We start from the raw sequence: 27,055 nt of genomic DNA on the forward strand, positions 1-27,055 counted from the left end.
GCTTCCTTCTGCTTAGCAGCCTTGTCGCTATCTATACTTGGCCTCAACTGTGGTTGCGACACACGTGAGCTCGCCTTTTCAATCCCCCGAGCGCTTATTTCACATCTGGAGAAGTGAGCGGAGGCGGTTGCAAGGAAGTGGCGCGCGGCCATCCATGCGCGCGGCGGATCGGCCGGTGGCGAGGCGCGCGGTGTAACGTCATTTCAAATGGTGCGGAGAGCGCTTGGCGTGCGCCAGCTGCTGCGGTTTGTAGGCAAAGGCTAAGTCTCTCATATGTGCCTCCCACTGCGTGAAACTCCTCGTTCGTGATCAATGTAGCTTTCGCTACAAAAGAAAGGTCAAGACGGTGCCCCACCATGCCCCGTCCCGCCCTCACTGCCTCGGACCGTCCGGCGACCGGGCGTGCCCAGAAAACACCAGTGAAGCAACAGGGGAGGTTCGCGCGCGAGAATGAGTCGCCCAAATAGGTTGCAATTGTCGCCAGGAGCACTGGTTAAAAATTATCTGTATATTATCATCTCTACGCAAAACTTTCACATTAGACTCGAATTCTCACAAAGACCATCTCTATGAATTTCTTGCATTAGAATTTGACCGCGAGTAGTAATTTAGGCGCCATTTAATCAGTCCTACGTAACGATTGCATTTTGTTCATGTCATTTCTCTGGGTTTCAAAAAATTACCCCCCCCCCCCTCCCCTTTATTTTAGCCGCAACCAATGGGGTGCATACCTGCCTGTAACTCCTCTTCAAGGACGGGCTACACACTCAAAAGCCGGGAAATGCATGAAGCGTGGGGAATGTACTCGCGAAATTTGTTCTTTATGGTGAAATTTTCAATGAGGTTAGCCGAGCAATAAATGTAAATCCGACTTCAACATTTCAAACAGCAGAACATGGGACATTTTACGAGTAAAATTTGTCATATAAAACAGTATAGTGAGTGATACGTAGGTAGCAGCTAGCTCAAGCTCCTTCTGTTCACCGCAGGTCGCCGACATTGATGTCCATGGATTCCTTCGTCACTATTTTTTGCGCTCTGGTGACAGCATCAGTGGCTGTGCACGCAAAACCACCAGCATGGTCGACAATCGAAAGGGCTGAAGCGGCTGCGACCGACCTTCGAGAGACGCTCGCTGAAATGAAAAGTTCGTCATTATGCATGCTGAGCTTTCTCCGTGGCAACAATATTTCTAAACATAATTAGATTTTCGATCATGCTTCCGGCTAAATATATATTGCTTATTGAGTGACAGAATCTTGCTTGCTTGGGTACTTTGGACAGTTCCTTCATCACTTACGCACTCGCTGTACTCATTACGTGTCCAGCATTTGAAACGAATACAGTTCCTGTTTCGCGGTGTTGTATCGGCCGAGATGGGGCTGGTATAGGATTCCTTTTAAATACAGAGCTGCTGGCAGTAGTCTGGCCTAATTGAGCGAACATCCCCGAACGTCACTGCACACGCACAGTTCGTCGTTGTTAACAGGCGCCCAGAATGACGCCTGGCCGGATATAACACTGCGGCGATGCATTAGATTAGGCTTCGTTTTTCGTTTCATGAGATATTCTTTGTTGCTTGGTTGTTCAGCGTGCTGTTTTGATCGAGTACATGGTCATGCTTTCACTGGAGTTCCTGTGTATTCAGTAACCTCATTCATAAACCTTCCAAAATATTTTTCAGTTCTACATTCACAACATTTAGCTTAGTTCATGTGGGTAATATCATACTACGAAAGTTCAATCAGCTATTATAATTTCAGACAGAGAACACAGGCTACGAATCCTGCTAACGGCACAAAGATCAAAATGTGTTCAAGTTTGTACAATTATATATATATATATATATATATATATATATATATATATATATATATATATGGCGACTTGCAGCCATAGCTTATTTATACATGCTTTCTTCAAAAACAGGCATTGTGATGTCCTAAACAAAAAATTCAGTAACGCTTGCAGCCATTTTGCTTTAAGCTTCAACGACTTTAAAGAGGACTGTTGAAGTAACGCGTGGTTCTGATCCGTTAGCTGTTGGTCACTGTGTTATGTATTTGTACGTGTTATTAGGCCTAGTATTCCCTCGTCATTGCGGTGACCTGTTCAAAGTCGGCCAGAAAGCAAGCGGAGTATACACTCTGTTCCACGAGGCGGCCAATTCATCGGGTCAGAAAGTGTATTGCGACATGGAGACTGACGGTGGTGGCTGGACGGTGAGTTTTCAAAAAATTTAAAGTGATTTTTCTCAAACGAGAATTTTTTCTGAGAGCAGAACTTTCATTTGTTCTCTGTTGAATCTGGTAGTGCATGTGGAGTACAGCAAATGCAAGTAAGCAAGTCGGTTTCCTTCACAACACTTACGAATGTTCACTGCTTTCTGAGGAGCAGAATTCCTCCCAGGCGACACATATAAGTGCTTTTTTTAATTAAAGGGTTGGCACAACTTAGTCTTGTCAGATACCAGATTACTTCTGGCTAAAACTCTAATACCTACTTCGTTTCGCAATTTGCATCGTTTCGTTTATTTAGCCGAAGTGTAGACTTGCCCTGAAAAGCTCACAACGCCTCAGAGAGGTAGTGCGCATGCAGGAATCATTCCACGCTTCAGCTAACGGCAAGTACCACGGAAGGTCTACCCCCTTCCCCCCCCCCCCAAAAAAAAAAAAACACAATTAATACAACATCGTAAGCACTATACCTAATTATAGTACAGGCAGGTAATGTACGTTATCAAATAAAATGCTTTCATTTTTAAGAGGATCCAGTGGTCATTCTCTACACAAACAAAAGTCACAATATGCCCAGTAAAGCACCATCAATGAAAATCTATTTATGAAATAACAGTTATCACACTGCGAAATATATTGAAATGTGAACCTGGAATCGCAGTGTTCGCGTATTCAAGATTTAAACAAGTTATTTGGTTGTGAAATCTATATTTATGGCAGTACTAATTGAGGAATAATTGCCCATGTTCCTCATCGCGACGGTCACTTCGTTCTGCTTATATTAAGCAGCTGTACTGCATATTTCATTCCATATCGTCATGCATAGACGTATGTGCGGTTTATGCTTCCGCGGGGAGCATTTCAGAATATTTACTATATATTAGTGTTAAATTGCCAAGACTATAAGGAAGCATATCCGCGTTCTATCGCGCGATGCGAGCGCCGCGCCTTCCCTGGCGGCGAGCCAGCGAGGCTACTGGGGAAAATCGCGGAGAGCGCTGCCGGTCAGACTGAGGCTGTAGAGCACTGCACGGACTCGGGCCAGCCCGAAAGCCCGGGCCTGGCCTGCGAGCTGGGCCGGGCTGGGCTGAATGTGAGCTGTTTTGGCGGGCCTGCGCCAGAAGTTACGGGGCCGTGCCAGGCTCGGACCTAAAGCAGCGGGACCTGGCAGGCTTGGGCCCCAACATAGAGGGTTTGTGTGCGGCGTTTGGTTAAGTTATCCAGAGTGCCTGAAGTGCACTTGGGGCATTGCAACCGCTACATTGAATAAAGAGAGCATCTATGAAAGCTGATAATAAAGTTTTTTAAGCAAAGCGAAAAGTTGGGGATGTTGGTATTGTTTCACCTTGAGGGAAGAATAGCGCTGGAAAGGAAAATACGCTTGAAGGAACACACCACGAGCCCTTGTGGTGTGTTCGTTCAAGTGTCTCGTTTTTTTATGCGGTATTCTTCCTTCAAGATAAATAAAGTTTTTGATTTACTCACTTTTACTCAGCACTTCTGCCTCAGAAGATAAGGCGCTCCAGTACAAAGACGGGTTATCCGGGTTTCATCATGGTTGCGACGCTCGCGTTTCGAGTGAGGCGGAAAACATGACAGCCGCCGTGTACTGCGCTGCGTGAGTGCCAGTTAAACAATTCTGATTGGTGGAAATGATCCGAAGCCCTCCACCAGAGTCCTTCCTAGCCTGAGCTCCCTTGGAACGAACGCAGTTCCTTTGTTTTCGGTCTTACTGAACGGCAACCTGTTCTGTCATGAATTCAGATCGTGTAAACATGTGCACTAAAGAAATGTATTCCACTACCTGCAAGGACACTTTAGTATGTAGATATCGCGGGCTGTAAAATATGACCGATTAAAAACTTTTATTTATTTATCACGCGTCTTTGTCACGTTGTTAGTTTGGCTGCTGAAATTTGCGAGTTTTTTTATGTTACCTCTGCCAATTTAGAAGATCAGTGTTGAAACTTTCACCAGGTAAACACAGCTTACTATCCTCTGCTTTTCTGTTAAAAAAACAAATTCAAGCGCTGGTTCGATTTAGGCTTCTTTGTTTTCTAGTTATTTATATGTGCAGTAGGAGTCTATTTGCTTACAGTGAGAAATTTAACACGCCCATTACTGCGACAGCGGGCTTGGGGCATGCACGAGGTGGGCGCAAGCTGAGACCACAGTAATAGCTTAGCTAGAGCGGGCTAGGCCTGGGCTTGAAGCCGCTAACCCGCGACGGGTCCGAGCCTTGTGTCTCGCACTAGGGCGTGCGATTAAGGCCCGTGTAGTGCTCTAGGCGGCGGTAGCAACGGTACTACGCCTGCTCACGAGCCTTTCAGTCAGAGCGGGATGTAGGAGGGCAGCTGTACCGGGCGGCCGCGCTGACTCAGTGGATGTCATTGTACGAAATATTATAAAACTCTGATCCAGCAGGTTTTTGAACTTTTGGTTCATAGATTCTGGTGTATTTTTGTCTATTAGGGACAATGAGATGAGGGCAAAAGTTTAATGATTATACATACGGTTGCTCGTTTTCAGGTAAAGCTTGATTTTACTCAGATTTTGCACCCCGATCGTGTTCTTAAAAAATCGGATATAAGCCGATCTTTTCCTGTTTCTGGAATACCGTTGCCCACGGAACTTGTTGAAAGCTCGTATGAAGGCACTAAATCAGAACCTATCGGGCGATATACTTTCTGATAAAGAGGTTCTTCATGCGAAGGCAATCATAATGAGAGACGCACTCAAGCCACTTTTAGATGCCCAGAAAAGGCTTTAAAACTTCTGATGCCAGCTTCGATCACCTCGCAAACGTCAAGCTACGGGAGACGGTCAGCGAGGTGTTCACGATGATCGGTAAAAGTGATCGAGAGAAAGGTGTTTTGTCGATGTTGCCTAAGAGCAGTGCCACATTAGTAAAAACTTGTGAAGAGGTTTGCGCGAAAATTTCCACAAAAGGGGGCTGCACACTGAAACCGAACGTCTCAGACAAAGAAGAAATCAAGTTGACATTTTTGAAACAGGATGCCTTACTCGATCTATTTCAGAAGCGGCTGCTGAGTTAGTCGTGTGATGCTTACCGACCTCTTGTCCGTAATGGGTAATTTAGACTCGCTTCGCGGGGAGTTTAACCAGTACTCGCTGGAAGCGAGCCCCACAGATGAAGCTGTTGTATTGATAGAGGAACGACTCAACTGTGCGCTACCCCTGGCTAGCAAATGCAGAGTTGACACTGCTGTTTCTAGCTCATGGCAGCTGTGACATTGAGCGAACGTTCTCTCATCTAAGATACCCCCAGGGACCACGGGTCTCGGATAGAAACCGAAATGTTGCGCATGCAGTATGTGAATAAGGGCGTGTAAAAGGTCGATGACCAGATCACGTCGATAAAATGTTTCCCTTCCAAAAATGTGCTGTTGCGAATCACTGAGAGTAATATTGACGACAGAAATGCTGAACTGCGAATTACTTGTTCAAAAGCAAGCCCAAAACATAACCCTTATCGTTACCCACCGATTAGGAGAAATCGAATAGTATAATAGTTCGCAAATTTAACCAGATAAAATTGAAGTTTGGAATGTTTCCACGAAACACCCGATTTCTCCCCTATAATCAAGAACAAAAATAACGCCCGATATTTTCCCACCGAATAAGAAAAAAATATAATACCCGAAAACGAACAACCTATTCATACAAAACTTGGAAGCTGTCCCTTAAATTAAACATGTGCTGTTGTTGCTTGCCGGAAACCCTTCCTCGCTAGTTCAGAATGGATGCATTGATTTTATCGTAGCACTGCTTTATAAGGCATGAATGATGTTCCAACTGGCGGGCGAAGAGGTAAAAAAACTGGAGATTGCCCCACTGATATAGGAATTTACTTTCCGATAATTGTCATGAAATACACAGCAGCTTCGCGTACGCAAGGAGCGTAAGTTCTAACTTCGCAATACTATCTTCCGTTTTTACAAGAGCTCTCCCTTTTAATGCCATAATCATGCCTACTTTCCAATAAACAAGTGTGCGATAGAGCAAACGTTTATTTACCACTGGCTTTTTCTCAAACCATCCTCGGCGAATCCCAGCCTCGTTTGCATCTCTGTCCAATAATCGAGGAGCGGGTACAAAACAACAGTGAAGCACTAGAAGAAAGTTTGTTAACATGGTTCCAGTTGTGTTTCCGTCCTAATTATTTACGCCTGCGCGCCGCACTGATTGGTTTAGCACCACTGGCACTGAGCAACGCTTTGCACAGCCACGTGTTCATCTTTAATGGTAATGTTCTAAAACACTGAAATCCAACATGCCGTGAGAACCGAAATACATTGGTTTGGTTTGGTAAAACTTTATTTCCCACAGTAGGGGTCCTGGAGGACACTCGGCTAGGCGCCAGGTGTAGAGGGCAGCTTCCACGTCGGCACAGAGAGCCTGAAGCTCTCCGCCGCCGCGCGGGCCTCCTGGACAAACCGAAATACATGAGCCTTGCTTATTTATAGGTCGGTCATATGGGCAGCGCGATCATCACTGACGATCGCGCTGTCCACACCAAGACGTCAAAACGATAGGTCGGCTCGTGAACGAAGCCTCCCCCCCCCCTCCCCAACTGTTGTGCAGTGCTCTTTTATACAAGTTTATATTTTTACACAAGCACACTGTTTAACATGCAGTAGTATGACACCATTTTACATCAGACGATCCAACATTCATGTAAACTCCCGCTTGTTTCCAAGACTAGCAAACGTGTCTTGCACACCTTAGACTATTTCATCTTGATGGTTGTGGGCAGGATTCTGGCGTAAGATTCTAAAGATTCTTGCTTCAGCAAAACCAATTTCACAATGAAGTAAATCTTTTGAGACATGCGGCAAGTTTTTATTCCAGAACACGTCACGCTTATTCATTCTCACTCCACTCGTAACGTCACGTAGAGAGTGAGCGTTAGGGGTGTTCGATATTCCTTCCCTGATGTCGTGTGGCACTGTAGTCATGACTGTGTCAACCGATCATAAATTTTGGTTGTCCAACGCCGTCGACTTGGACAGAAATGACTATGATCAGAAATGTCCTGCGACAGCTGTCGCTTTCGGCGATGGTGAAATATAGCTCAAAAGAAAAGCACGCGCTCATCAGCTGTGACCAACAGGAAACCCCGCTTCCAATAGAGGTGAGATATACACCTGTCCTTAGCTACCCTCGTACCGCCTCCAGCCTCGAGGATTTTCATCCTCAAGGTAGCCCATACGCTCTAGAAAATGCCATGGCACGTGTGAACCATGCACTTCTAATAAAAACATTCAGTTAGGTAAAGCGACGGCGAATCGAAATGCTATTGCTGCTTTTCCGAATCAAGTTTATTTATCTTCCAATCGTATAAACATTTTTCAATCCACGTAGGCAACAATGTGGGAATACTTCATATTTAACTCTTACAACTTTACGATGCGAGTGATCAAGCAAATAATTACACAAGAGCTATGTACGAAAGAATATTGAATATTTGGAGCACTTATATGCATGTTTTTTTCAAGCCGCGCTCATATTACATACCAATTTTGGAAGGTAAAGGGCTGAACTACTGCTAGAGCCTGTTTTAATTTGTGGTATATCTTTCGTTGTGAGAGAGTATGCGATGAGGAAAAACGCGGACTCAACTCCGCTTTCAGGTCTGTCGCTACACGTTCCATTATATGCGATAGTTTGGTTTATTGCACACCTTCCGTTACAGGTGATACAAAGGCGGGGACAGTTTGGGAATAACGTGTTCTACTTCAACCGGAACTGGGAGGAATACGCAAGAGGTTTTGGTGATCCTGCTAAAGAGTACTGGATCGGTAAGCTTAAAGAAAGAATTCCTGAGAAAATGATGCTTTCCAAAATTTTGCACCGTTCATAGCATTAACGACGGCTGCGTCTACAAGTTGATCCATGTAAGATAACAGAACAATCGTGTGCTCCCCCCCCCCCCCCCCCCACAGGCTGTGGTGTTAATTCTTCAAGCATCAAATTATTTTCATAGTGTCGACATATTTAATCTTTTCAGCTTCCATCGGGCCGATGTCTTCAGCTAAACTATCCCAGAAGCTTCGTTGTATTTCCCCGAATAATGCTTATACGCTTCGTACACAACTGACGCGACATGGGCGAATAACGTCCGTTTAAAAACGTTAATTTCACTGATTTTTTTCATTTTGCAGCTTTCACCACAGCCTACTGGGTGCGTGGTTCTAAAATTAGCTGTTAGCTTTGAACGCGTTGTCGAGGACGCTGACAAAATCTACATCGATACTGCGCATAACCATGGCATGTAGCAACGACTTTCCCATTGAGAAAGCTGTGTTCGGTTCCCAATCCGTAGAATACAAATATTTTCTGCAGAGCTAAGGTGCGGCTGGTCAATATTTACTTTTCAGATGCATTTAGCTTTGTGCGAAAGAGCACAGGAGGGATATTTTGAAGCCTCGGATCCACCCTAAATCAGCCGAAAAGCAAATACAAAATAACTTTCCAACTTACCAAAACCAAAAATATAACCACAGATATTCCTACATGTGTTTGGGTTCAGTGGACAGCTGAGTTCCCCTCGAAATAAGTGAATTGACGAGGGTCTCGAACACATCTTTGTGTGGTAAACGTATGTATGTATGTATGTATGTATGTATGTATGTATGTATGTATGTATGTATGTATGTATGTATGTATGTATGTATGTATGTATGTATGTATGTATGTATGTGTGTGTGTGTGTGTGTGTGTGTGTGTGTGTGTGTGTGTGTGTGTGTGTGTGTGTGTGTGTGTGTGTGTGTGTGTGTGTGTGTATGTATGTATGTATGTATGTATGTATGTATGTATGTATGTATGTATGTATGTATGTATGTATGTATGTATGTATGTATGTATGTATGTATGTATGTATGTATGTATGTATGTATGTATGTATGTATGTATGTATGTATGTATGTATGTATGAATGCACTTGCGAAAAAGACGTTCCTTGCAGAGGAAATAAATAGCGAAGATGCTTAAAGGGGCTCTAAAGATCTTGCGATACAGTTTCTCTATGCCTTGTATGTGAAAGAATGTCGATGTAAAATAGCCTTCCCGCAAGAATTTTTGAAATGCGGCATTTGGAAGCAGAGTTGATTGCCATCAAAATTTGAATATCTGCGCCTTAGCGGCTTTCCTCCTCCTTTCAACCTTTTAGTGCTTTTAGCACGCGCGAAGGCTGGCCCTCCTCCACGGGCCTCGCCGACTGACACGTCACAACTGACGCATTTCTGCTTTTACTTTTTTGCTTAGCGCCGCACGCCGCAACTTCCGTTTTGGCGTGCTAGCTTGCCGGCGCCGCCCGGGGGCCTTTCGTCGTCTGCTTCATCGTCATCGCCCTTTGGCGCAACTCGGAAGTTTTGTTGCCACGCTATACATCTCTGGCGTTTACCTCACCCTCGATTTTGTGTTACATCGTGTGCGCGACGGGTGCAGGACAGCTCTGGGCTAGACTGGCCACTCTCTTGAGTTCGCGAAGGCAGTTATCGAATCACTGAATTGTTGTTTTCACGGAACATGAGCGGGAGGTTGCTCAAGTATGCAGTCCCTGGCTGCGAAGGTATTGCTAGTGACGACAGGAAAAGCATTCTGCATAAAGTGTCTCAAGACGTCAACCTCCGGAAGCAGTGGCTATACCTCCTCTGATAACCCGCATCGGTGAAGAAAGCGTTTACCGTTTGTGGTCGGCATTTCTCTCCCGATGCGTATAATGTTTACCCGGATGTCGTTCGCGATTTGGGGATTCCAACAAGACTGCGTCTGCGTGAAGGAACGCTACCAACGCTGTTTCTTCCAACACTGCCGGTAAGTGTAAAATGAAAAGATTGTGATAATATTAGCTTTAGACGCGTTATCACAGTACAGTGTGCATTCTTTTTTTTTAACTCAGGCGATCTTGCTCGGCGTTGTGGCGTGCATATGCGAGATTTGTCATGATCACTGAATTACACTGCTCACAATAAACTAATAGCGAGCTTACGATGAGAATTTTGATATTTTTACTGCTACGCTAGTCGATCCCACTCACCAATGCTCCCATAAAAGCCGTATACTATCGTATACCGGATTCTTTAACGGCGTGTACTTATGGGGGTCCAGTCCCATCTCGGCACTCATTCGCCGAAGTCGCTGTTTGAGCTCGGGGAACATAATATCCGTGCCGCAGCGAGGGTATGATATGTCAGCGAAAGACTAGAAATTCAGAATCGAGATCGCAGAGAGTGGTTTTCCGGGCGTTGCGAAGGGAAACTCTCTCACCTTGCCCGAACCTTGAAACCTTCGTGTTTAGGCTCCTCTTGCGTTTGACTATACGATGCCCCTTCGTGAAAGATAACGATCGATACTAAAGAAAAAGAAAGAGACGGGATGAGGAGAATGAGACTGCGTAGTTGTGCGCAGTGGTGTGGTTTGTCAGCCGCGATTCGGCGTCAGCTGACTGCGGGAAAACGCGAACGCGCGCCGACAAAAATTAAACAAACTCTGTTCAGTGCCCGATTATGATCGCAGCATGACTCCCGCCCTGTGGCTTTTTCTTTTTGTTTACGCCGTGTGGCGTTTGTACAGAGCGCACCCTGAAATGTCACGCAGATGGAGCCGCGTCCAAGTTCACCAACCGAGGCGGCCAGGAAAGAAACACGGGAAAACCGAGATGGGCGGTTGATAAAAGAACGAAGAAGAAGAAGAAATGAGGGACACACTAAGGAATGAAGAGATTGAAACAGAAATAAAAAGTGCCAAGGGGCCTTACCTTCCAGCAAGAGGGGTGGGGCAAGAGGGGTGGGGGGGTGGGGGGGGGGGGTTGCGAAGGAAACGTTGCCACTCGCGTGAGCTGGCTTAGTTGCTCTAAGTTGTGCCTCTTAGTCTCTAAGCGATCAGCTGCCGATCAGAAGTGTAAGTTTTGGTTGACAGGAGTTTTACACAGCTAAATTTTTCCCGCGGAAAGGGGACGGGGGGAGGGGGAGATAAACTGAAAAACCAGCGCGCGCGAATGCAGCAGTGCAACGATCGAGTGACACAGTTCGGCGCATTGTTACAAGTGGCTCACAAATGCACATTTATTTTTGTCCCAGCTTCTCCAGGAAGAGTCGGTGCAGATCATCTGCAAACTGAATAGAATGGAAGTGGAAATCGCATGAGATGGGCGTTGCGACTCCCCCGGCTACAGCACCAAGTACTGCTCGTACAGTATTGTTGTCATTCAGACTGACCATATCCTACATTGCGAACAGGTAATAGGAGAGGTAAGGAAATACTGCGATACGAAAATTGGCAACTTGCAATTCATATTAACTGTCTGAAGTCAGCTGCAGTTCCCAATAGCGCGAGCATGGGGCCTGGCCTCAACTTAACGAGTTTCAGTGCAGTCTTTAAAAAGAGGTGACAATTTCTGATATTATTAAGAGAAATTATTTTAAGCCGCACCAAGACTGCCCTTGGCAAGTGAATGTTGCTTGCTTGTCTATACATAAAAAGAATCAAATTAATCATTTTACAATACAAACAATTGAATTACAAAATGTTTCATCGTTGCGAATCATTCGGGAAGAGGTACATTTGGTGACATATATTATCATGTAATGAGTTTTTAATTTCATCTATCTACAGACCGCCAACCAGTTATCCGGACATATTGCAAGAACAGAAAATCGCACATATAGCACTACTTTGATGCCTGGCACATTACTAAGATGCGTGCAGTTGCTTGCTTTAATAATTAGTGCGAACACATGGTGATAACATTATTCTGCACTGGATTTAAGAAGTTGAAAGCTGTGAGCAGGTCGAAGGGCTGTGAAGCAATATAACTATGGATCCAGACAATCACAAGTCATGTTTACTATGTTGCTGCCCTGTGCCAGAGTGATGATGAACTGATGATCAGCATGTGGTGAAGCCTGTTGAACCACATATGCTATAAGCATGATGGCCATGATGGACCATACAGCAAATGCCTGCATGAGCTCCTTGCAAACAGGCAGTGGATGAGCACAGGTAATCTGTTTTGTTTAGGTTTTTTTTTTGTAAAGTTTTCACTTTGATGTTGTCTGACAGGTGCGCGGCCCACATTTGTGGCATTTGGCAACCAATGATAAATTTAAGCGATAGGTAATGCAAATAGAACTTCACGGAAAAAACTTTCTACACATCTGCACATAACAGCAAGTTCACATATGACATAAACCCATAATGAAGTTAAGAAACACAATAATGTGCATGTGAGTGCTGTGACTGCAAGATATTTTAATACCGAGGCAGCGTGGTTATATAGTCCAGTACGGAACACACATACAATGGGAGTTTCCATACTGTCCTATACTGACAATTTTAAAGAAGACAAAGTGCAGCATGTTTGCTTGATAACATCTCTTGGATTTTTTTTCACAGTAATATGGTATTACGAAGGGTCTTTTTATGAATATGATGCTAAAACTGTTTTCAGCTGCAATGCAGCAGCTGTAAGCAAATTCAGCATCTACGATTGACTGGAATACACATCAGAACTGCACATGCATATATATATATATATATACACACCCGCGGTGCGGGTGTCCACAAAGTGTGACAGTTACTGCGCCTTTCCCTTCCTGTGAACCAATTGTGCGGACGTAGTCTCCATTCTCAATTGTACCTTGAAGAAGGACGGTCCACCGTCCGAAACTGTTGGAATAAAATAGATAATCGGGAAAGTTGTGTGACATCCTGTTTATATATATATATATATATATATATATATATATATATATATATATATATATATATGTCGGCGGAGTGCCCGAGGATGCGCAGCCGCGGAAGTAGTGCCAAGGATATCTAGCAGGCGAGAAACCCAAGGATCTTGTCGTTGCTCGAAAGGCATATCCTCAATGGTGAGTGCTGACAAGGATGCTTGAGGAGGGGACGATGAGTTAGGCGAGCACACCGGTGACCGAGAAAGAGCGTCGGCGTCAGAGTGCTTGCGGCCAGAGCGGTACACTACACGGATGTCGTATTCCTGAAGCCTGAGAGCCCAGCGCCCGAGACGGCCAGACGGATCCTTGAGAGACGCGAGCCAGCAGAGAGCGTGATGATCTGTAACTACCTCGAAGGAGTGGCCGTATAAGTAAGGGCGGAACTTCGTTACAGCCCACACGATTGCTAAGCACTCCTTTTCGGTAACGGAGTAGTTGGACTCGGCTTTGGTGAGAGCACGGCTGGCGTAGGCGACAACGTATTCGGAGAAGCCAGGCTTGCGCTGGGCGAGGACGGCGCCGAGGCCGACACCACTGGCATCGGTGTGAAGTTCTGTAGGTGCAGTAGGGTCGTAATGGCGAAGGATTGGCGGTGACGTCAGAACATTGCGCAGTGTCGCGAATGCATCATCGCAGGCTGGCGACCAAGAGGAGAGGTTAGGGGTGCCTTTCAAGAGCTGTGTAAGGGGGGCTATGATGGTTGCGAAATTCCGAACAAAACGACGAAAGTACGAGCAGAGGCCCACGAAGCTTCGCAGTTGTTTCAAAGTGGTCGGTTTCGGAAAGTCAGCGACGGCGCGCAGCTTCTCAGGATCAGGCAGAACTCCATCTTTACACACAACATGTCCGAGTATTGTGAGCTGGCGGGCACCAAAGCGGCACTTTTTGAGGTTCAGTTGAAGACCGGCGCGGGTTAGGCAGGTGAAGACCTGGCGAAGTCGAGTCAGATGGGTCGGGAAGTCGGTTGAAAAGACGACGATATCATCAAGGTAGCATAAACAGATGTTCCATTTCAGGCCGCGCAGTACAGTGTCCATCATTCTTTCAAATGTGGCTGGGGCGTTACAGAGTCCGAATGGCATAACATTAAATTCGTATAGTCCGTCTGGAGTAATAAAGGCGGTCTTAGGACGATCCGCCTCTGCCATGGGCACCTGCCAGTACCCGGAGCGTAAATCGAGTGAGGAAAAGAATTCTGCGCCTTGCAAGCAGTCTAGGGCATCGTCGATTCGTGGGAGGGGGTACACATCACGACGAGTGATTTTGTTGAGACGGCGATAATCAACACAAAATCGTATGGAGCCATCCTTCTTTTTAACTAGGACCACAGGAGACGACCATGGGCTACAGGATTCTCTAATTACTCCGCGTTGGAGCATGTCGTCGACTTGTTGGGCAATAACACGGCGCTCAGTCGGGGACAGACGATACGGCCGCTGATGGAGAGGTGGATGAGCGCCAGTGTCGATGAGGTGGGAAATGGTCGTCGTGCGGCCCAAGGAAGATTGCGGGATGTCGAAGGAGGAGCGGAATTGGTGTAGAAGGTCAAGAAGTTGCTCGCGGTGGCGCGGCTCTAGAGCGCTGTCCACAGAATGGTCAAAAAGGTCCCGTTGTAGCGGATCGGAAGCCACACGAGTTGGGGTCAAGGCGTCAACTTGGCAAACAGGGAATGACTCATCATCAAAGGCGAACAGAAGGTCCACGGGCTCGATGCGGCCAAGGCACTCCCCTTCGATCAACATAGCGGGAGACGCAAGAGGATTGGCTACCAGAAGTGTGCTAGCGCCGTTGTTCATGTCAATGACGGCAAACGGCAGCGGTAAGTGGCGGCGGCGGCAGACAACGTCAGAGGGCACAAAGAGGACTGTCGCGGCGGTGGTAAAAGAGGCAGTGAGGGGAACCAGAACAGCGCTAACGGGTGGGATGGTTGTGTCATGAGCTACGAGGAGTTTGGTCGCAAAACGAGGACACGGCTCGTGGAGCAGGGCATCAGACGGTGCATCACTCGATTCAATGAGCTCTACTTGTGGACTGGCGCAGTCAATGATAGCATGATGCTGGGACAGGAAATCCCAGCCGAGAATGACGTCATGAGAACATGTGGGGAGAACGACGAATTCGATGATGTACAAGGCTGCAGCAATGACGACGCGAGCAGTGCAGATAGCTGTCGGCTGTATACTGTGAGCGGATGCGGTACGAAGTGATAGTCCCTCAAGAGGCGTAGTCACTTTTCGGAGGGAGCGGCAGAGTTTTTGGCTGATAACTGATACAGCGGCACCGGTGTCGACGAGCGCAAGAGTATGAACACCTTCAACGATGACAGCAGTAACATTCGCGGGATTAAGACGAGGACTTTGAAATTCTGTCGAATACGCAGTTCGTGCCTCGCGAACTGCGGCGGTTAGTTTTCCGGCTGAGTAGCGGGTCGTCGGCGCATTGGCGAAATGGAGCGGCGACGTGGTGATGGCGAACGACGAGGCAGGAAGTCCGGAGAGTCAGGGGGTGCTGTTGGAGGACCCGATGGGACGGGGAACTGGGGGGCCAAATAAGGTGGCGCAGGCCGCGCAGCAAAGGCCATATTTATTCGGCGCCGGCAGTAGCGTGTAGTGTGCCCAGGGATGCCGCAGTGGTAGCAAATAGGCCTGTTGTCTGCAGTGCGCCATGGAGATGGTGTCTGACGCAAGGGGGGAGCAAACGCTGTTGGTGCCGAACGCACAGGGGGCGAAGCATAGGCATATGCTGGCTCAGGAGGTGGACTTGAAGTAACTTCGGCATACGTGCGACGCAATACATGAGGAGGAGCCGGCGCGAATGCTGGAGCGTAGCTCAGTGGCGCAACGCCGGACGATGAAATTGTGGTCGTAGGGAACGGCATTGAGGGTGCGACCGGAGCTGATTGAGGAACGGAATTAGGAAGGACTTCAGATACATGCTGCTGGATTGCACGGCGAAGCTCCGGAACAAGGCCAGTTGGTGACGACTCCTTAACATATGGCTGCAGGGACAGTTGTCGCGCGACCTCCTGACGTACAAAAGCCTTGATGTCTTCAGAGAGGCTAGATGACTCCCTCTCCGCGGCTAGTCCAGCAAGTGATGCTTGAGGCTGGCGAATCAAAACACGCTCCTTGCGAAGTTCGTCGTAGCTTTGACAGAGGTCATAGATTTCCTTGACTGTCGTGGGGCCTTTGGCGACGAGCATGTTGAAAGCGCCGTCATCAATTCCTATGAGGACATGACGTATCTTAACGGCCTCGGTCATGGTCGGGTCAACGCGACGACACATATCAACAATGTCCTCAATGTAACTGGTGAACGTTTCACCGGGCAGCTGCAGTCGCGACCGAAGACGCTGTTCCGCGCGGAGTTTTCGGACGGCGGGGCGGCCAAAGACATCAGAAAATTTCGTCTTGAAACTCGCCCAGGTAGTAAAGTCCGACTCGTGGTTTCTAAACCACAGATTAGCGACGTCGCTCAAGTAAAAGATGACATTGTTGAGCTTACGGTTGTCGTCCCAGTTATTGTGACGGCTGACCCGTTCGTAAGTGGTCAGCCAATCGTCGACGTCGTCATCGCTGCTTCCACTGAAGGTAGCGGGGTCCCGTTGACGAATCGCACCAGTGCAGGTGACGGGCGGAGGTAGGTGCAATGAAGTCGGCTCCGTCATTGGTGTAGTCAACGTTCTGCTGCGAAGTTCCAGGGCGAGATGGGTACAGGGAACCTCAGATTGACCTCCACCTATATATAGATTGACCTATATATATATATATATATATATATATATATATATATATATATATATATATATATATATATATATATATATATATAAACAGGATGTCACACAACTTTCCCGATTATCTATTTTATTCCAACAGTTTCGGACGGTGGACCGTCCTTCTTCAAGGTACAATTGAGAATGGAGACTACGTCCGCACAATTGGTTCACAGGAAGGGAAAGGCGCAGTAACTGTCACACTTTGTGGACACCCGCACCGCGCCGTAAGGGAAGGGAGGAAGGTGGGAATTAAAGTGGAAAGAGAGAAAGAGGAGCCGTAGTGGAGGGCTACGGAGTAATTTCGACCACCTGGGGATCTTTAACGTGCGCTGACATCGCACAGCACACGACGCCTCTTCGTTTCGCCTCCATCGAAACGCAGCCGCCGTGGTCGGGTTCGAACCCGGGAACTCCGGCACAGTAGTCGGGCGTCTTACCACTGCACCACCTTACGCCACTGTTAAGATGTTAGGAGAGGGAGAAGGAATTCTCGCTCTCCGTCTTTGGAGAAGCAAACATTACTGAATAGATAGAAAGGGCGAAAAGCTCCCGTTGGTTATTGGCTGGTAATGCAACAAGGACGGAGAGAGAAAAAAAAAAAAAAAAAAAAAAAAGGGGGTGGGGGAGAGGGGCAAAAAAGACAAAGTGGAGAGCCGACGAATGTTACATACGCGCCGCGCTTCCACGAAGACGACACTAAAAGCAAGGCGTCTCCTCGAAGGAAGCCAGAAATTGAGCAAAACAGACAACGCGAGCATGCATACCAGGACGGCCCGCTCCCCAGCGGTGCAGGTGTTCAAAAAACCGCTGGGATAAGAGTTATGTGCGATGTCAGCGCACGTTAAAGATCCCCAGGTGGTCGAAATTACTCCGTAGCCCTCCACTACGGCTCCTCTTTCTCTCTTTCCACTTTCATTCCCACCCTCCTCCCTTCCCTTACGGCGCGGTTCGGGTGTCCACAGAGCAAGTGTGACAGTTACTGCGCCTTTCCCTTCCTGTGAACCAATTTATTATTATTTGGTTGGTTGGTTTGTGGGATTTAACGTCCCAAAGCAACTCAGGCTATGAGAGACGCCGTAGTGGAGGACTCCGGAAATTTCGACCACCTGGGGTTCTTTAACGTGCACTGACATCGCACAGCACACGGGCGCTTTTGCTTTTCGCCTCCATCGAAAAGCGGCCGCCGAGGCCGGGATTCGATCCCGCATCCTTGGGAATTTATTATTATTTATTATAAGAGTTATGTGCTCTAGATGAAGTTGTTCCACCCCGCGAAGCGCCAGCGGTCGGAGCCAGGGCAGCACGCCGCCGCGGCGACGACACAGCCGTCGGCCAGACGCGCTCACTTGAAACCCGAAACCCGATGACGCAGCCGGGCATTCGCGTCAAGTCGTTCCCGCGAGCGTGTCCTAAGTGAAGACGTTTGTTGCGGGATAGAAAACCGACCAGAGGGGGGAGGCAAAGGGGCTAAATAACGAACAGTATAGTTTGCGTGAGAAGGAGGAAATTCTTAGGAGTGGGCAAATGGAGATAAAGGCCTCAATCTGTTTTTCTCTTTTTCACTTTTTTTTTCTAATGTTATTCTGAACCTTCGCTCAATTTCTGGCTTCTTTCGAGGGAGACTTGCCTTGCTTTTAGTGTCGTCTTCGTGGAAGCGCGGCGCGTACGTTACATTCGTTGGCTCTCCACTTTCTCTTTTTGCCCCTCTCTTCCCCCCCCCCCCCCCCCTTTTTTTTTTCTTCTCTCTCCGTCTTTGTTGCATTACCAGCCAATAATCAACGGGAGCTTTTCGCCCTTTCTATCTATTCGGTAATGTTTGCTTCTCCAAAGACGGAGAGCGAGAATTCCTTCTCCCTCTCTTAACAGTGGCGTAATGTGCGGACTTATTCTCGATTCTCGATTCTCAATTCTACCTTAAACAAGGACGGTCCACCGTCCGAAACTGTTGGAATAAAATAGATAATCGGGAAAGTTGTGTGACATCCTGTTTGAATTTAACTCTGGCCCATTAGTAACAAGCAAACCATGTCTATATATATATATATTATCACGCGCCTTCGCAGAACGCCGACGGAAGATGAAGAAGAACGGTCGAGTAGATCGGTGAAGAAGAAAGAAGAACAAGGGCAGAGGGACGTTTGTACGCTTCGCGGCAGTTCTGTTTTGGAACGATCCCTGTATATAAACCCCCCGTGCGTACAAAGCACGTAACAATATATATACATTTTCTATGTATATATTTTTAACACATTCATGTGCTTTCAAGAAGCTGAACTCCATTCTGAAGAACTCCCGGTTTTTGAATGACATTCGACAACTGTCTCCCGAAGCCCAAACATCTTGCCTTGATTCTCTTTACAACTTGGACATCAGGTTTGCTCTCAAATCACTTACATACTCGGATGGTGGGATGCAAGTAAGGCAGTTGAATGAAAGAGAAGACTAAGACATTATTTTTTTCACTCTAGTGTGTCTATGCAGTCTAACTTTTCTGCATGGCATGTGCAAGCAATAAATCCTTGCATGAAGCTTTTAATGTATGCAGTACATAATATTGTCACTATAAAAGGAACAGAGGCCAGAGGAAATAGAACACAGTGCGAAAAAAAAAAAAACAGAAGTTCATCCGCGGAAGCTTGTGCTTCATTTGTTCCATTTGCTTTTGCTCCTTTTGATCCTTCAACTTGCTGAGCAGCCAATTGGGACTTGCAACTGAGCAGATAGCTTTTAGTTCAGGCTATGGAATAGCCCTGTAGGTCTGAAAAATTGCACTGTGACTAATTTCAAGCACTTCAAAACAGTCTTTCTCATGGTGTAGTGCTGAGGTCTGGAGAAAAAGAGAAAATCAGTTCGTGTTTTTTTTTTAATGTAGGGAGGGAGCAGCTGCTGTGTTACTGGACGCATTGGGTGCCTTCTTATTATGGAAGTTAGGCTTCAATCCAGTCTCCTTAGTGCAGTGCTTGATCTGGAGCTCTCATATTATCAGGTCAGGTAAAACAAGACCCTACAATTGCGATTCACAAGAGTTGACCCTGACATCTGCCAAAAAATGTTCCCACATCGTAACTGAATCCCAACTTCCGCATAAAGTAGGCACCCAATGCACCTTATGAGCAAGTTGCCACAATTCTTCCATCCTGATAGTAAATACACTGCTGTAAAATTAGCTGAACTTATCTTGTGTCTTTTCGAAACTTTGAACACTGCTATGTCAAAGGTAGTTTTCATACATTTGGAGGAGACTGCGGTGCACACTTCTGACATTCAAGGATGCTTCATATAATATGATAAAAAATATATTTGGTAGGCTGATAGCACTGGCCATTCTGTAATCCCCTTCCATGGAAAAAGTCAGACAGGAAGCTATCGGACCTACTGAACAGGCCACCCAAGGGTCTTCATTGAATGTCATTGCTGTTATGTTAGTGGGATGGGATGGGATGAGATAAAGAACACCGCACCTGGGGTACATACAGAAAGAAATGACAAGAGCTGAGACACTGTAATGACACAAAATTAAGAGCAAGCATGTAGGGCTGGCTGGAAAAACACATTGTCGCTCTTTTGTGCTCTTCATCTTAGTGCAGGCCCAAAGACAAAGGTAGTATTTAGAGAACTGGATGTTATCAGCGCAAGTTTCCGACCCCTTTAAAACCATCTCGAATGTCCCGAAGCTACTGTAGTGAAACTGCAAGAATGCTCAAGGTTCACTTGATCACTTGGACTAATGATGATCGCTAGAATACAACAGCAGGGAGAACACGGGTGATTCACGATATGATGTGGTATAGCCCATGTCATACATTCATTTGGCTGCTTGAAAATTATTGCATCACATTCTTAATTCGATATAAAGGCGGTGGATATAGAACCTAAAACAAAAGCAATCTCTTCTGCAGTGATGGCAATATAATGCATGATGGTTCCTTATAGTAGCCTCTACTCGGCATAATTGCAACAAGAAACACATTCTTTTTTCAAAGTATGACAAATTCATTCATATTTACCTTCTTTTTAGGTCACATCTGGCTGTTATTCACTTCAATGAAAATTCTTCAAGGCTCCAGGCACAGAAAAAAATAAGGAGAGGATCACTGGAAAGTGAAAATAATGGTAAAATCAAGAAAAGGACATATCAGTGCCGTTCCAGTGAAAATGGAGACTAATTTTTGTAAGTTAAAACTTTGTTCTACTTATAATAGTACCCGAAAAACTAAGTGCCGAAAAACTAAGTGAACAGTTGTAATCTCGATGAACATTTCACGCAGCGTACGTCCACAGTCTCCTCTAGGATGCGGAGAAACTGTCTCGGGGCTCTTCACACAGAGAGACAGCTGCAAACACAGCTTCAGAACTCCACTTCATGACTTTTGTCTATGAAAGACCGTCAAAAGAAGGACTAAATGTTGCACACAGGCACAGATTTGCGCTTCATCATGACTATTCAATTGCACAGTACAACTGTCCGCATACTTAACCCAAATGCTCAACAGACTGGCATCAGCGTCGCAAAGCATTGGCCGCTGGAGCCGAAACAATTGTTTGAATATGTTTGCTGCGACTAACAATAGCTGGAGCGCAGTTTCATACGACGTTTTCTGTCGGAGTGAGTGCATTCTTGTTGTACCCATGTCTCTGAGTTTCGCTTCTGGCTACGGCCAAGCAAAAGTGCTCACAAAACATGTTGCTCTTTGCTTATCGCGGCAACTCCACATCGTGTGCGACCGCTCGCAGGCCCTTCAAGTTTTGCATCAAAGCTGCCGCTTAAAACAAAAGCAGGAAAGACAGAGCAACTATGGGTTCAGGGTGTGTGTAAGGCTAGACTGCGAATAATTATGCCGATCAGAGTTGTTCAGCTTCTTGAGACCAAGCTGGAAGTAAATGGAAGTAATTAAAGTGAGCCGTCTTCACAAGTGATCTTGTACATCTCTCTTTTCACGCGTTCGCTGTTCCCCATCCGTTAAGCTACACAGTTTAGAAGACAACAGTGTAATTTCGCTGATTATTATTATGTGCGCGAAATAATACTGTGTTTTTAGCGGTAATTTATACTAATGAGCAACTAAGAAAGCACAGCGCTTCGCCGTGGAGAGAATTTTTCTTTTTTTTTTTAACTTTGTTTACTGCCCCAGGGCATATTGGAATATGCTCTAGGACTCATCTAGAGAACGTCTGTAGGCCTTGTCTCGAAATAAAGTTGTTTTCCTTGTTTCTTCAGTGTCTCCTCATCACTGCAAGTCATGTGAAACCTTGCAAGGGGCCGATACAGCATGCGTATCCTAATACGTGTTTACCGCGGTAGCTTGTATCTCTCCGGCTCAACCGCTCATCGTTTGTGGTGAAACTGCACACGGAGCTTTGATATTGCGGTAACTTTTATTTGCTCGTAGTAAGTTAGGTTCAGTTCAGTTCAGTTCAGGCGTTTAGTCGTGTCCGACTCTTCGTGACCCTATGGACCATGTCACGCCACGCTTTCCGGTCTCTCACTATCTTCTTAACATCACATAGCTTCATCTGCAATGCCTCGAGAATGCCATCTAACCATCGCGTTCGCTGCCTACCCCTTCTCCGGCGACCCTCAACCTTTCCCAACATCAAATCTTTCTCCAGCGACTCCTCTCTTCTCATCAGATGACCAAAGTAGCTGAGCTTTAACTTTAGAATTTGACCCTCCAATGAGCAGTCAGGGTTTATGGTCGACAATATCGACTGATTTGATCTTCTGGCAGTCCAAGGAACTCTTAAGAGTCTTCGCCAGCACCACAATTCAAACGCGTCAATTCTTCGGCGGTCAGCCTTTTTCACAGTCCAACTCTCGCATCCATACATCACAACTGGAAAGACCATAGCACGGGTTATACGGATCTTGGTTGGCAGACTAATGTCTCTGCTCTTTACTAGGCGGTCAAGGCTAACCATTGCTCTCTTTCCCAGAAGCAGGCGTCTCCTAATTTCATGGCTGCAGTCTCCTTCCAAGGTAATCTTGGCGCCCAAGAACAGAAAATCTGTCACAGCTTCCACTTCTTGTCCATTGATGCTCCAGGACTTGATAGGGCAAGACGCCATGATCTTCGTCTTTTTAATGTTCAGTTTAAGCCCAAACTTCTCACTCTCTTCTTGTTAGGTAAGGTAAGGATGCTTAATTCGTTGCTGCTGCGTAGAGTGCGAACCCGCAATCTGCTCCAGTATCAGGGGCGGAAAGCTGCCAACGCCGGCACACGATACCGCGGGTTCTTGCACGGCCGAACTAGGTTGGTACAGTTGTCTTAGCTAATTTACTATAAGAATTAGAAAAAGTTTATACGCTACAAACTTACTACATGACAAAATGCGTTTGACGCAATCAAGTCAGCAGTTGAGACGGTAGGATTTTAAAAGCCGCCACAGTAATGATGCATCACAAGAATGTCTAACTCATTGCACCTGTGAAACCATCGTTTATCTGTGCGCTATATTAAGGCTAGTACACACATTACTTACCAGCGTATGTTGTCGCCTTGACTCAATCCGAGGTGCGTATTTTGGTTTGGTGGACACGGGAACGGAGCGGTTGCCTCCGAAATTTCGCTGCACTACGTACGGCTCGGTGCACTGGGGCACGGCATTTAATTCACAAACTGTGTGGCGTGTTGCAACTTTTTGATAAGGCATCGACCTAATGCTGGAGACCAGTAAGCCGACTTAGAACTCCATTTCGCATGGAAGACACAAGGAACGAGAACATACACCGGCGGAAAGCGCCCCGCAGGGAACTGAAACGAGGTCGTCGCGCGCGACTCGTTTCCGTGGTTACCGCGGTGCCCGCGCGAGACCGGAAGTGCCAGGAAGAGAGCGTTTAAAATATGTGTCTGTCTACAAAACATTCTAATTTTCTTTCTTCGTAACTAAAGGTTAAGCGTATTTCAATTATTTTGGCATAAGTGATGGTTTAATAGATGCGTGACGTCGCGAAGAAGTAGACCAATAGCCATTCGAAAACCCTAATACGTAGCAGCGTTGCGCAAAGGAGCAGGAGGATCGCAAAAGTCGAAGGAAAGAGAGCGCCAACTTTCAAATAGGATTGTGGGTCCTGTACTGCGCGTAGACGTGTTTTATTACGTTCAAATGTGTATCGCAGCATAATCTAGCGACTGAGATAGTTTGTGAACAATGCTCGGGAGTTGTTTATGGGCCCCTTTAACACGTCATTTATTGTTCGTCGACGTTTCGACCGGGGTTCCATCTTTCTCAAGAGTGCGGTTACATTGTGGTTACATGTAACCACAGTCTTGAGAAAGACCGGACACCGGTTGAAACGTCGACGAAGAATAAATGAAGCATTAAGCATCTTCGCTATTTATATATATACCGGGTGTCCCAGCTAACTTGGACCAAGGGTTAAAATAATATATTTAGGGTATGCCAGGGAAATCAGTTGAATACAACTTCCAGCGGCTTTGCGCACCACAGGCAATTTTTGTTTTGAAATTGCTTAATTAGTAATTATGTTACTTTTTCTAATTTATTAAATATTGGCTTTAGACCAAAAATGTGAATGCAAAAGTTGGAGAGTGCCTTCAGAAGCCCCATTCCAGTAATTGCGATAACGAAATGTGTATCTTTTTTTCTGGGCTCAGAAAAAAACCCACGATATGCAAATAAAACCACTTGACAAGCCCATTTGCGTGCCGTGATTGTGGTGCTCTAAGTCGTGTTTCTGGATAAACGTATGTATGTATGTATGTATGTATGTATGTATGTATGTATGTATGTATGTATGTATGTATGTATGTATGTATGTATGTATGTATGTATGTATGTATGTATGTATGTATGTATGTATGTATGTATGTATGTATGTATGTATGTATGTATGTATGTATGTATGTATGTATGTATGTATGTATGTATGTATGTATGTATGTATGTATGTATGTATGTATGTATGTATGTATGTATGTATGTATGTATGTATTATGCTCAGCCAGAAACTGCTTTCTTCTGATGGCATCAGAAGATTGTGCAACGAGAGATCGAGTGAATTGAAAAAGAAGGGAGCTGTATCGAAAATTATTTGTGAATTCGGTAAACGTATGTATGTATGTGTGCATACATACATACATGCATACATACATACATACATACATACATACATACATACATACATACATACATACATACATACATACATACATACATACATACATACATACATACATACATACATACATACATACATACATACATACATACATTTACCGAACTCGCAATTATTTTTCGATATAGTTCCCTCGATTTCAATGCATTCAATCTCTCGTTGCCCAGTCTTCTGATGCCATCAGAAGAAAGCAGTTTCTGGCTGAGCAGCGAGCTATATGTGCAACGTGCTCTACGAGTAATTTCGGGACCAATCTTCCATAGACTATATGGCAATCAAGACTTTGCGATGGATTTCGTAGGCAGAACCAATATGCCACGTCATTTCCTTCCGTAAAGCTTCAAAGTGCATAAAGTCTCAGTTATACACGGAGTGGTAAGAGTAATGAATGGAGCAATGAAGTCACAGCAGAGGGGTAATGGTTGTGTTTCTTCACCCCGTTCATTTCTCCAGCTTTTAGCGCAAATATTTTTAATTCAAACAGCTTTTTTCATATAGTAGCATATATCAGTATTCAGAAGGCCATAGCACTTATTGCGCCCTTAATAAAAGCTATGTAAGCGTTTCTTTCTGCTCCTCGACGTGTCTCCTCTATTAGCCTATATCATTGAGTACTGACTAACCTATATCACGCAGGAAACCGTGCTTTGCACACACTCACTTCGGCGAACGACACAATGGACCTACGAGTTGTCCTTAGCAACACAACAAAGGACAGTGAATCGGTGAACTACCGCAGAATCCGGATTGGCAGCGAAGATGACCTCTTCCAGATGGACGTCGGACAGTTCTTGGGGCCAGAAGGTGAAACAATCGCACAAATGTCCTGTTTGGAATTTTTCCAATATGCAGTTCTGAACTAGAAGCCACGCAAACGTTTAAATGCGTAATTTGACGTTGATTAAGTTCGAGATACTTTACTTACTTTACTTTAAATGTTTAAGTAACTTAAATCCATGGCCCACTCCAAATATCTTTGTTTCTTTAAACATTCTTATTTATTGCTAATCCTTGAATGGAACAAATCTCGCCCTTGCCTCGAGCAGCTCCTGCCAATAATACGATTTGTTCGTTTCACTCTGCGAGGGCCATTGAGGGAGGAAAGGCATGCCGAATACTTTCGATTGTGATGCTTAGTCGTTTGGCATTGCTTTAAAATACAGGCAAGATATAGCAGCTGTCATTGTTTCGATTCCAGTACATAACTATCTCTATTACCCTTTCAGATGTATCTCTTTACCCTCGAAAATATATACCGATGCTTCCAAATGGAAACAGTGAAATATATTGTAAATAAACATTAAATTACAACTTTTTATGTTTTGTGATACATGCGCTGCACACGTATGCTTGGATGATCGCGAGCGATATATTATGTCCTGAACAACCTTAAAACAGGGAAATATATTTGCGCCGTGTTCTATGCGCAAAACGCCTTCCCTTAATGTAAAGCTGATACCGAGCTCCGTACATCAGGTATACATAAAAAAAACATTTACAAATTTTTTTGAGCCCTGAAACAGCGCCTGGACATATACGCCATTAAATAGGCCCTGAAATGGTACTTGTGAGAGTACTGTAATGCTTGAAATTCTTAGACGCGATCTTTGCCAGTATTCGAGCCAAATTTTAACGATTTTGAGGAGCCTATAATTGACGAATAATTTCTAAAGAAGTCCTCTTGGCGACCACTCGCAACTGATTGAGCGACACATCCTAGCGCAAACCTCCCCTCACACGTTACTGTGGCTTGGTAGGCGCACCCGCTCATTGGACAACGCCTATTTACACGGGTGGGATGGCGCTTGGTGGGGGATACTTGGTTTTATGTTTTTCTTTTTGCGCGCCGACATGGGCTGAGGTGACGTGGATGAGGAGGAGCATCATTTTCGATCACCCATATGTATGGTGCTAATGAAGGTAGCCTAAACATTTCTTCGATGCAGTGATGATTGAGGGCATACCTATTACTTGTTCGCGCTTTCCATATTTAGTATATAGCTTTTCATGGGCCTTTCAAGTACACAGTCGCAGCGAACGGAGAGCTTAATGCAGAACGACATTTAATTCAACTGCAAAGTTGAAACAAAATCAGCTGCCTTGAAACAGCGAACAGCAAGCAAATATATTATTTATATCC

The 27,055-nt window shown here is 45.6% G+C and overlaps 1 protein-coding gene across 1 annotated transcript in view; it reads left to right on the forward strand.

Moving 5' to 3' along the window:
- The first annotated feature begins 993 nt into the window (after nt 1–993).
- The window catches only part of LOC146195909 (techylectin-5A-like), a 50,264-nt gene continuing 24,202 nt past the window's right edge, over nt 994–27,055 (forward strand). The window contains exons 1-4 of the mRNA XM_084597952.1: nt 994–1,147; nt 2,080–2,222; nt 7,954–8,059; nt 25,552–25,719. Of these exons, the coding sequence (XP_084454078.1) occupies nt 1,003–1,147; nt 2,080–2,222; nt 7,954–8,059; nt 25,552–25,719 (562 nt within the window). The 5' untranslated portion in view covers nt 994–1,002. The remainder of the gene's footprint in view (nt 1,148–2,079; nt 2,223–7,953; nt 8,060–25,551; nt 25,720–27,055) is intronic.

The sequence above is a fragment of the Amblyomma maculatum genome, chromosome 3 (assembly GCF_055883805.1).
Source record: "Amblyomma maculatum isolate TAMU_Amacu chromosome 3, ASM5588380v1, whole genome shotgun sequence".
Lineage (NCBI taxonomy): Eukaryota > Metazoa > Arthropoda > Arachnida > Ixodida > Ixodidae > Amblyomma > Amblyomma maculatum.